The sequence below is a fragment of the Serinus canaria genome, chromosome 25 (genome assembly GCF_022539315.1).
Source record: "Serinus canaria isolate serCan28SL12 chromosome 25, serCan2020, whole genome shotgun sequence".
In the NCBI taxonomy this organism is placed as follows: domain Eukaryota; kingdom Metazoa; phylum Chordata; class Aves; order Passeriformes; family Fringillidae; genus Serinus; species Serinus canaria.
This window is the reverse complement of record NC_066338.1, coordinates 10,544,104-10,555,251: the sequence shown is the minus strand read 5'-3', so window position 1 is coordinate 10,555,251 and position 11,148 is coordinate 10,544,104. Positions and strand designations below refer to the sequence as shown.

At 55.2% G+C, this 11,148-nt stretch overlaps 1 protein-coding gene across 2 annotated transcripts; it reads left to right on the top strand.

Annotated features, from left to right (window-relative positions):
- The first annotated feature begins 59 nt into the window (after positions 1-59).
- On the top strand, positions 60-10,621 carry CCNT1 (cyclin T1). Of its 2 annotated transcripts, XM_050984884.1 has the most exons (9): positions 74-980; positions 2,022-2,103; positions 2,344-2,472; positions 3,223-3,283; positions 4,531-4,593; positions 5,205-5,250; positions 7,560-7,723; positions 8,034-8,104; positions 8,430-10,621. In XM_050984884.1, exons 1-9 carry the CDS (start codon positions 640-642, stop codon positions 9,801-9,803), a joined length of 2,331 nt encoding a protein of 776 aa, XP_050840841.1. In that variant the 5' UTR covers positions 74-639; the 3' UTR covers positions 9,804-10,621. The 2 variants fall into 2 exon arrangements, with proteins under 2 accessions (XP_050840842.1, XP_050840841.1); XM_050984885.1 differs by lacking the exons at positions 8,034-8,104; positions 8,430-10,621 and having other exon boundaries at positions 60-980; positions 6,354-7,668.
- The last annotated feature ends 527 nt before the right edge of the window (positions 10,622-11,148 follow it).

Below are 11,148 nucleotides of genomic sequence, written 5' to 3'. Positions count from 1 at the left end.
AGTGACTTTTTTTTTTTTTTTTTTTTTTGGAAGCAGTTTTTTGGGGGGGGGGCGCTCAGCCCGGGGGGAGTGGGGGGGGGGGGGGCACTGGCTCCCTCACCCCAGCGCAGATCTGAGGTACTTTGTCCTTCGTGTGTACAGATAAATTATATATAAAACACTTTGGATACGAGCTGTGGCCTGGCCTGTGGGGCTGCCGGTTGGGAGGGGGCCCGGGATCCCAGTGGGGGAAAACACCGGGAGCCGGTGAGGAGGGGTCCCGGAGGGCGACACAGCGGAGTCCCGGTGCGAGGGGGGAGTCCCGGTAGGGGAAAGGGGGTGAAAAGTCGGTTGGGGGGCACAGGCAACGTCTTGGGGCTGCGGGACCCCGGTAAACCCGGATCTTGGAGGGGTGGGGGAATCCCGCTTCTCCCGGGGTAGGGGGGGAAACATACCGGAGGGATACACTGAGGTCCCGGTGAGGCGGGGGTCTCGGGTTGGAGTGCCACACCGGTATCCCGGGGCTCCTCGGGTGTCAGTGCGTAGAAGGGGGAGCTGAGAAGCCGGTGGTCGCCCCGAGGTGCGGGGGTGTTGCGGGACCCCCCGAAAGCAGAGCCCCTCACGGCGTGAGGGGAAGCGCGGGCGGGGCGGGGCCTGCCCATGAGGGGGTGTGGCCTCTCCGTCCCCGCCTCCTCAACGTCCCTCCCTGCTTTGGAACGCTCGCGCCACCAACGGCTCCCTCCCGCGCCCGCCCACCCGACGCTTGACGTCATCGCGCCGCCGCGCTGCGTGCGCACGCCGCGTCCCCCGCGCGGGCGCAGAGCCGCCATGGAGGCCTCGGCGGGCGGCGGCGGCGCCGGGCCCGGGCGGCGCTGGTACTTCAGCCGCGAGCAGCTGGAGCGGAGCCCATCGCGCCGCGCCGGCCTGGACCCCGACAAGGAGCTTTCGTACCGGCAGCAGGCGGCCAACCTGCTGCAGGACATGGGGCAGCGCCTCAACGTGTATCCGGCCGCGCTAGGCCGCGCTAGGCCGCGGGTGGGAGCGGGGCGGGGCGGGGAGAGCCGGAGGGGGGAGAGCCGGGAGGGAATGAGGGGAGAGCCAGGAGTCGGTTCGGGGAGAGCCGGGAGCGAGTGCGGGGAGAGCCGAATGTTGTGGGGATTGAGGAGAACCCGGCCCCGGCTCAGGGAGATCGGTGCTGGGGTGTCGGGAAGGCCCGGGCGGCTCTCGGGGCGGGGAAAGCCGCTTTTCCCGTTTTTGGCTCGGGAGGTCCCGTTTCGTGCGCAGGGTAAGCCGTGCTGCCGTGTTGGAGAGGTTTAGGCAGGCCTGGCCGGCCCGAGAGAGGGAAGAGCTGTGCTGGGTTGCTTGGAAGGGAGCGGCAGGCCCGGCCCGGGTGCGCCGAGCCTGCTTTGGGACCGAGGAGATTTCGAGAGCGGGGAAGGCGGTGCCGGGATGGGGGAAAGGGAAGACACGGCCAGAGCTGGAGCAGGGAGAGCCGAGCCCGTTTCGAGGTCTCGGAAATCCCGTTTCATGCGCAGGGAAAGCTGTGCTGGTGAGTCGGCAAGGCCCGGCCTAGGAGTGGGGAGAGCCGAGCCCGTTTTGGGATTGAGGAAATCCGGTTAGAGGAGTGGGGAAAGCTCTACTCGGATGTTGTGGAGGCTCGGCCCACGAGTGCCCGGGAAAGCTGAGACTATTTTAGTACCAAGGAGATCCCAGAAAGGATTCTGGGAGCAGGGAGAGCTGTGCTAGGTTGTGGGGAAGGACCGTCTGGGGAGCAGGGAGAGCTGAGCCTGTTTGGGCTCGAGGAGACCCAGTTTGGGAGCAGGGGGAGCTCTCCTGGAGTGTTGGGAAGGCTCAGCTTGGTTGTGGGGAGTGCTGAGCCAGTTTTGGGATTGAGGAGAGCTGTGTTGGGATGCAGGGAAGGCCTGCCCTGAGAGTGAGGGGAACCTGTCTCATCCTGGTGCTGTTGGCATGTGGGGTCTGTTCCAGGGGCTCCCCTGGGCCTGTCTGGGGGTCTCTGTGCTTTTCCTTAACCCCATTCCCAGCTCCCAGCTCACCATCAACACAGCCATTGTGTACATGCATCGCTTCTACATGGTGCAGTCCTTCACCCAGTTCCACAGGAATGTAAGTGCTGGGATTTGGGGGGTGGGGGGGTGCTGGGAACCCCATAATCTACTCCTGGGGAGGGGAACCCACCCTGGGAAGAGGTTTGGGAAGGGAGAAGGGACCCTTATGTCCCTCCTGGTGGTGGCCAGATTTGAACAGCCTTTGCTCCCTGAAGGAATATTGGGAATCCACCTGGTTTATTTATTTTAATCTTGAATTTAGTGGCTTTTTAAGCAAACAGAGCGTTTTCCTCCACAGTCGGTAGTGCCAGCAGCGCTTTTCCTGGCAGCCAAGGTGGAGGAACAGCCTCGGAAGCTGGAGCACGTCATCAAGGTGGCACATGCCTGTCTGCACCCCCAGGAGCCCCTGCTGGACACCAAGAGTGAGGTGAGTGTGGGGAGGGAGCCCTGCGATGTGCTGTGAGAGCTGGAGGAGTGGGAATGGCATTGGAATCTCGTGGCTCCTATGGCTCCTCCACCCTCCTGAGGTGCTCAGGGGCAGCTTCTCCATCCAACCTCTCCTGCCGCAGAGGGATTTGGGCTTCCCCCCTCTGTGCAAAGCCTTTTCTCCTCTGCTGCACACCTGGGTCCAGGTGTGCTGTGTGCCAGTGTCCCTGGAGTGCTGCAGAGGAGCTCCACTGTTGGAGCTGCTTGTCCCAGCACTTGTTTCAGTGGGTTAAAAACGTTGCTGATCCCTCATCTCTCCAGACAGCCCCTTTTACCTGGAGCTGAGCAGCGAGTCTTGCTGAAAGGGGCAGCTTTTTCTGTGGAAACTTACAGAAAATTAAAAAATAAGGCAGGAAAAGCAGGTGATTCCTGCACTGCTCATGTGGGGGACCAGCACCCAGGGCCCCCCAAACACTCTGATCCCTCTTTCTTAGACTCTCCAGATGCTTTGGTTTGGAAGGACCTTAAATCCCATCCAATCCACCCACCTGCCATGGGCAGGGACATTCTCCAGTAGCCCATCTTGCTCTGAGCTCCATCCAGCCTGGCCTTGAACACTTCCAGGGAATCTGTGCCAGTCCCCCCGTGCAGGGAGATTCCCATTTTTGCCTTGGAGAGAAGGGTGTTAGGAATGTGCAGGCTTGATCAGAGTGCCTCTCCATGAGTAACCTGCCTGTCCTCTCAACCCCAGGCTTACCTGCAACAAGCCCAAGACCTGGTCATTCTAGAGAGCATAATCCTACAGACCCTGGGTAAGTTCCTCGGAGCGGCCGGACTGCCACACGAATCCCAGAGCCAGGAGAATTCCACAGGCTGGACACAGTGCACACAGCAAACCCTGTTTTTCAGCCTGACTCTTGTTTTTAACATCAATTTTTCAGGTGTAACTTGTGCCAGGCTCAATGCTGAGAGATTCAAGTGTGGTTTGTCGCTTTGTTTTTTTTTTTTTTCCCCCCTAAAAAAATCAGGATTTGTGCTGCTTGGACACCGGTCTTTGTCCTGGGTTGTGCTTTCCAGCTCAACTATAGAATGATGGAATGGTTTGGGTTTGAGGGGACCTTAAAGACCATCCAATTGCAGGCCATAATGCTCCAGTTCTGTTGCAGGAAGCAGTTTGTACTGAGAGATGTCTTAAAAAATGGGTTAAAGTGAATATTTTGATCAAAGAATTAAATGGAGGAGAACCCCCAGAACTCACCAAGCCAGGAGGAGTTTCTGGGTGTTTTTGGAAGTAGGAGTCTCCACGTAGGATTGTGGCTGGTGGAGCTGGTGCCCTGTTTCTTTATCAAATGTACTGTTAAAAGTTGTGTTCACTAACAAATGTTCTGTTTCAGAGGCAGTCTGTAGGTAGATTTTCCCTCCAAAAGAGCAGGATTTGTTATTCCTGACTGGATTCAGAGCAGACTCCGTGTCCCTCCTTCAGGAGGGGCAGAGGTGCCGTGGGCCACAAGCCCAGTTCTGCAGCCTCTCAGTTCTCCAGGGGCCTTTTTAAACACCCCAGTTCTCCCAGAACATTCTGCAGATCTGCTGTGCACATGGACCAATTGGAATTCTTTTTTTCCCCTTTCAAACAGAATTCCCAAAGTGAGGAGGAAGCGGGAGCCAGGATTAAACTCAGTTGTCCTCAGTGCTTTAGGCCCATTCAAAGGGAAAACAATCTGCTTCCTCTCAGCTTTTTGGGTGAGAGAAATTCCTTGGAGCAGATGCCATTGTCTTTGCCTTCCTCCCAGCTGCTTCAAGAGGCTTTGTCTTGCTATTTTTAAAATCTGTAATGGTTGTTTTGTTTCCAGTGAGGCCTTTCAGAAGCTGGGAGGTCTGGCAGCAGCAGAGACCTTCTGGGTTTGTAGCTGGAGAACTTGAGGCTTCTGGATACAGGAAAAATGGGCTCCTCTATTCCTGCCTGGCTCCAAGCAGGGTTGTAGGAGGGAGGGGGTGCAGGAGAACACAGATCCAGGGCTGTGCTGCTGGTTCTGATGGTCCTTTGTCTGTGTCCTTCCAGGGTTTGAGATCACTATTGACCATCCTCACACCCATGTGGTGAAGTGCACCCAGCTTGTCCGAGGTGAGAGGGGATTTTTGGGAGGAAAATATGGGGGAGTGTCCAGCTGGGATTGCTCCAGAGCTTCCCAGAACCTTGGAATGGGTTGGGTTGGGAGGGCAAGGACAACTTCCACTTCCCTGGGTTGTTCCAACCTGGCCTTGGACGCTTCTAGGGATGGGGCAGCCACAGCTTCTCTGGGCAATCAGGGTCCTCCTCACCCTTACAGGGAGGGATTTCTTCCCTACATCCCATCTTATTCTCACCTTATTCAAGTGAAAAACCATTCCCCCTTGTCCTGCCACTCCAGGTCCCATCCAGAGTCCTACTTCAGCTCTCTTGGAACCTGAGAGGCCACAACAGGGTCACCCCAGAGCCTTCTCCAGGCTGAACAATCCCAGTTCTCCCAGGAGAGCTGATCCATCCCTCTGGTTCTCAAAACAGAGGCAGTTTTAGATGGTTCAGGCTCTTCTGAACCACACAAAGCTTTCAATGAGCAGCAGTTCCCAAAATCCTTGGGGCTCTGGCCTGCTGGTCAATCTGTGGGTGGCCCATGGTTCTTGAACTAAAGTAACATGAAAAATATGCAAATAACACCCTGATTGTTCTCTTTTTTTTTTTTTTTTTTCTTGCAGCCAGCAAGGACTTGGCACAAACTTCGTATTTCATGGCTACAAACAGGTTATTATTTTATAATTTTATAATTGGTTGATAATTTATCTGCTGCCTGTGGCTCCAGAGGCATTGCTCAGCCTGGGAGCAGCTGGGAATCCCACAGGAAGAGCCTTAAGAAAAGGTTCCAGCCATTTTTCCTGCCAGCTGCTGGGTAAAATGAGCTGGGAAATAAGGCAGATGGGATACTCAGGAGCTTCCCTGCTTATTTGATAGGAATTTAGTTGTGCAAGTTTGAAAAAAAAAATCCCCAAACAAACCAGAAAGGTGGAGGGGAAATGAGTATATAATTTTTTTCTTACTTTTTCTGTGTGTTGGAGAGTTTTCACTCAGGAAGGTGCTGTGGAAATTGCCCATGAATATGCTTTGTACCCCAAAGAAAAAGGTGGTTTGGGGCATAAATGAAAAAAAAAATCAACCCCAAGTTTTTTGTATGGGTTGTTTTGCCCCTGAGCTTTCCCTGGAAAGAAAAATCAGTCCAGGTTCTTCATTTGGGTTGTTTTGTCCCTAAGCTTTCCCTGGAAAGGAAAATCAGCCCCAGATTCTTTCTCTGCTTTGTTTTGTCTCTAAATTTTCATTGCCAGCCTGATGCCAGCACTTTTGTTGGGATTATTTCCAAATTTTATTTCCTGGATTATCAGCTTCAGACAAATCATGGAGTTCATGTTTGGAACAGACAAAATCGTGGACATGGAAAACACTGAAGTTTTGGGAAATTACTGAGGGAAAAGTGGTTTAGGTGCCAACACAGGTGAAGCTGCAGGGCTGGAGATGCCTCCAAGCTCTGTCTGGGAATGTCTGGGCATGTGGTTTCCCTTTTCTACCTGGGAGGTGTTCCCTGCTCACCTTCAGTGTTTGTTGAAGGTGTCTGGGGCTCCAAAGGGCACCCTGTGGATTTCCGGCCTCGGGAACGTGCTGGTGCTGATGTTTGGGTAAACAGAGCCCTAAAACCTGCTTAATCCCTGCAGCCAGAACTTCAAAGCCATGGGATTGGGAGTTAAGGCTGTAATTGGGGGAAATCCAGGCAGAAAGTGTGAAGAAAAGCCTTGGTTTTGCCTGAGAGAGCCAGTTCTGGCATGAGCTGGATTAATCCTTTGGTTTCATTCTGGCAGGGTTGAGGCTCTTCGTTGTCCTTGAATTTGCACTCCCAAGGCTCTGAATTTCCTGGGTTTGACTTCTCTGGATAAACCCAGTATCCATGAAACTTGAGGATTTTTGGTTGTAGATGCCAAACTTCAACCTCTCCACTTTTCACTGATGAAAAAGGTGGTGAGGAGATGGTGCCACGTGGGGGCTCGGTGGCAGAATTCCCAAAGGGCCCATCCAGGAGTGGGCAAATCCCACACTCAAGACTTGGGTTCTGTGTTTCTTTAGCTCTGGTGTTCCTTCAGGATCCTTGTAGTCCCTCAGTTCTCCTGGTCCTGGTGCTGTCCACACCTCCCAGCACTCATGGCCATGTGGAAAATCAATTTATTAATGAAAATATTTTATAGATCACCTGGCTCAGGTTCTCTTGAGCATAAAGTGTATTCCTAAAAATCCTTTAGGAAAGACCAGACCCTTACTAAAGCTGGAAAGGGCTTCTTGGATGCCATCTGGGAGTTGTGCTTGGAAGTTTCTCCCCAGAGCAAGATGGGGCTGGCAGGTGACCCCCGGACTGACTTTTGTCCCTGGAGATCCCAAATTTTCTGTAGCAAACCAAGAATGAACAGAGATGGAGGAAATCCCAACTATTCTGTAGCAAAATGGGAATGAGCAAAAAACCAGACAAATTTCTCTTCAGGAGCAGAAGTGGGGTTGGTCCCCAAGTGACTTTTCCCCCGTGGAGGGGAATCCCAAATTTCTTGCATCAAAAGAGGGATAAAAAGGGAAATTGGTGGAGGAGATCCCAAATTTCCTGTAGTCAAACAAGGATGAGTTTCTCCTCAGAGCGGAGGCTGGCAGGTGACCTCAGCACTGATTTTCTTTCTTTTGGAGGAGATCCCAAATTTCCTGTAGCAAAACAAGGATGAGTTTCTCTCCAGAGCACAGGTGGGGCTGGCAGATCCCCAGTGACTTTCCCTCTCAGAGAAGCTCCCAAGTTACCTCTCTAAAAACCATGAACAAAAAACTGGTGGAGAAGGAGAACCCAAATTCCCTGTAACAAAGCAGACCCGAACAAGCAAAACCCCGCTGTGCTGGAGCAGGATGGAGCTGCCTGTGCCTGAGGGTCCTTCTGGGGTGCCCCAGAGGGCCACGTTCCCCCCCATGTCCCGCGTGGATCTGCAGCTCAGGCGTGGGAGTTGATGGCTTTTTGTTTTCTCTCCTGGTGACGTCAGCCTGCACCTGACCACCTTCAGCCTGCAGTACACCCCACCCGTTGTGGCCTGCGTCTGTATCCACCTGGCCTGTAAGTGGTCCAACTGGGAGATCCCAGTCTCCACGGACGGGAAGCACTGGTGGGAATACGTTGATGGCACTGTAACTCTGGAGCTCTTAGATGGTAAGTTTGAGAGTGAGGTTTTTTTTCCCTGCAAAAGGCTCTTAAAATGATTTTGGCATCGCTGGTCCTGGGTCTGATGTTCCAACACCACCTCACGGGCTCCAGGAGTTCAGGGCTTGCTGAGCTTTTCCAGGGCAGCAGCAGCTTCTGTAGCACCACAGAGAAATGAGTTTGAATGGGTCAGATTGTCAGAATGTCCCTCCTGGCACAGCTCCATCCCACCAGTAGCTCCATCTGTCAGATGAGGGGATTCTCCTGCTCAACTGGGGCTGTTCTGACCCTCCTGCTTGGGTTTGTGTCTCCTCTGCAGAACTGACTCATGAATTCCTGCAAATCCTTGAGAAAACTCCCAGCCGACTGAAACGGATCCGGAACTGGCGGGTAAGAGTCTTGGACACAGGCTGTGATTCCTTTGGGAATCACAGTGCAGGACAGCAAGGGAGGGAGTTGTATGTGGAATTGGGATACTGTGTGTGGTGCTTGTGGTGCTCGAGTTCATCTGTTCTGAATTAACTTGTATAGAACTTTGGATTTCCAGCTGCATTAGCAGCCCTGCTTCCAGGGGTTGGGAATTTTTCTACAAGGAGGGATGGGAGCAGAGTGGATCTCTCTTAAAGAAGACCTTGCACTGTCCTGGTGAGCTTCTTGGATTACACCAGCTCCAACAACACCCCAAGTAAACACCCGCTGATTTGTTTAATTCCAGGCCTCTCAAGCAGCCAGGAAATCCAAAACCGACGACCACGGCGATGACGAGAGCCTGTCAGAGCAGACAATCCTCAACATGATCTCCAGGAACAACAGCTCGGACATGAACATCGCTGGGCTCATGAGCATGTCCACATCCTCCACCGCCGGAGCGGGGCCGGCGCTCCCGGCCGCAGCCGATTCCCCCGCGGAGCCGAGCGCCGCTGATCCGTCCCAGGCGGATCACTGGCACCCCCCGGCCAAGCTGGACATACACAGGACTAACGAGGGCACATCAGGCGCTGAGCACCCACAGCAGGATGGTGCTGCCTACCCCAAGCAGAGCACCAAGAACGCACCCTCAGCCAAGGTGTCCCTCAAGGAATACCGGGCCAAGCACGCCGAGGAATTGGCGGCGCAGAAGCGGCAGCTGGAAAACATGGAAGCCAACGTGCGCTCCCAGTACGCCTACGCCGCGCAGAACCTCCTGGTGCAGCAGCAGCGGGAGAGGGAAGGGCAGCAGGACAGCAACCCCTCCCCAATCGTCCTGAAAATCCCCAGCGCGGGGCAGGAGAACCCGCCCGGCACCGACAAGGGTGACAAAGCTCTCAAGATGAGGATCCCGGGTGTGGGAGGAGGCGGGGAGAGGCCGATCCCCTCCAAGCAGGAGGATATCAAGATGCGGCTCAAGGTGCCGGCTCCCGGAGACAGACACAGCTCCGCAGATGAGAGCGGCGGCGGGAAGAGCCGGGAGTACAAAGAGAAGCACAAGGGCCACTCATCCAACCACCACCACCACCACCACAACCACCACTCGCACAAACACTTGCACGCCCAGCTCGGCGCCGGCCCCAGCACCGCGGCCAAGCGCCCGGGGGACTCCAAACACGGCGCCCAACCTGGCGCCGCTGCCGCCACCCCCCACAAGGGCTACGGGCCTCTTGCCCCCACCCGCAAAAGACCCCTGCCCGAGGAGCCCCCAGCCATGCCCCACGAGCACCAGCCCAAGGTGGGCAAAGTCTCCAAAGGCCCCGGAGTGCCGTTCCCATACGCCCACCTTCCCGGGGCTGCCCATCTCCCCGGGCACAGCTCGGATTTATCCCAGCCCAGCAAAGCCCGGGGCACCCACAAATCGGACAAGGGGCCTTCGGGGGCCAACGGGCACAACGTCAGCCAGGCCAGTGACTATCAGGACACGGTGAACATGCTGCACTCGCTGCTGAGCGCTCAGGGCATGCAGCCCACCCAGCCCCCAGCCTTCGAATTCCACTCGTACGAGCTCCTGAACCCCCGGGCTTCCAGCGGCTCCAGAGCTGCCACCAACACGGACAAGCCCCGACCGCCCCCCCTGCCCTCGGAACCGCCCCCTCCGCTGCCTCCCCTCCCCAAATAACCCCTCCCCCTTTTTACTACTGAGTCCAGAGCCCGAGCCCAAACCTGCGGGGCTTTTCTAAGGGCTTTTTGATCTCCACTGCCTCACGAAGAACTTATTTTATTATAATATAACTTTTATTATTGATATTTAGTTGTTAAAAGCTGTGAAAGGATAAGCAACCCTTTCTCTATTCCTCCCTTTCCCCCATAGGCTCCCAGTTAGTGTTGGGCTTTGACCCCCCCATCTGGGGAACATGGGGGATATTTAAAATATGTCACAGAAAATTTAAGATGTTTTACAAATAATTTAAGCATTAACTTATATCTCAGTGGTTTGGTTCCATTTAATTTCGAGGGGCTGTGGCAGAGCCTGGGGGACTGTTGGGGAGGTTCCATCTGAGGCGTTGGTGTTGAGTTTTTGGGGGATGGAGGGATTTGGGGGGTTGAGGGAATCCGAGGTGATGGGAGCTGATTTCCCTCCCATGGGTTGTGTTTCCTTGCCCCTGCACCTGTTCTGGATTGAGATCCTGTCTCCATCCCTTGCTCCCTTCCTGCAGATCCCTGGATTTCCTCTGGAAAACCTGGGGGTAGAGTTCCCGGTGGGATCTGGGATGAGAAAGTGCCAGGATGGTCCTGTAGGCACCATGCCCAGGGCAGCTCTTCAGGGAATCACATTGGCACAGGGCTGTTCCCAGCTGAGCGGGAAGCAGCTCCTCCTGGAACCTCAGCCCAGGGCCAGGGGACCTGCCAGGGTTTGGGTTGAATATTTGGGAAAGCTCTATTTCCTTTCTATTTTAGACTTGACCTTTCTGACCTTCAATAAATGGGTGGTCTCTGGATGGTTTTGGGAAACTCTTGTTCCACGTCGAACTTGATTTTAGGAGAAATTGATGCTGCCAAACCCCCTCCAAGGATCTGGGGACCAATTTGGTCCAGTTTTGGGACCAATTCTTAGACTTCAGGCTCTGGGCAAGGCCCATCCCTTACTTCCCTTCCCTCTTTTGGAGCCCCTCTTGGAGGTGGCTCCTCCCGGGATGTCGAGGCTCTGTCGGTTCATGGCCGGCTCGGGAAAGCGGGAGGACTCCTAGTGATACCGGGGGTGTCCAGGGTGCTGCTCAGGGACCAATCCGGGTCTGCCGCGAGCATCTCCTGACCCAATGCCAAAACACACGCCCGGCCCCACCTCGCTTCTTCTCCCCCCCTCCATCGGTTTTGGGGCTGGTGCCCTGGCCCGGGACCTCCGTCCCCCTCGGGTCCTGTCCCGGGATCACCCCCGGTGTCCTGTCCTGGGACCACCCTCCGCCCCAGGTCCTGTCCCGGGACCCCCCTCCCTCCCGGTGTCCTGGCTCGGGACCTCCTCTCCC

Bases quoted from the DNA above. Each gene is read 5' to 3' on its own strand.
- CCNT1 (XM_050984884.1), top strand. From the start codon at position 640: ATGAGGGGGTGTGGCCTCTCCGTCCCCGCCTCCTCAACGTCCCTCCCT. The intron at 7,724-8,033 runs GTAAGTTTGAGA...TCTCCTCTGCAG, and splicing joins AACTCTGGAGCTCTTAGATG to AACTGACTCATGAATTCCTG. The intron at 8,105-8,429 runs GTAAGAGTCTTG...GTTTAATTCCAG, and splicing joins AACGGATCCGGAACTGGCGG to GCCTCTCAAGCAGCCAGGAA.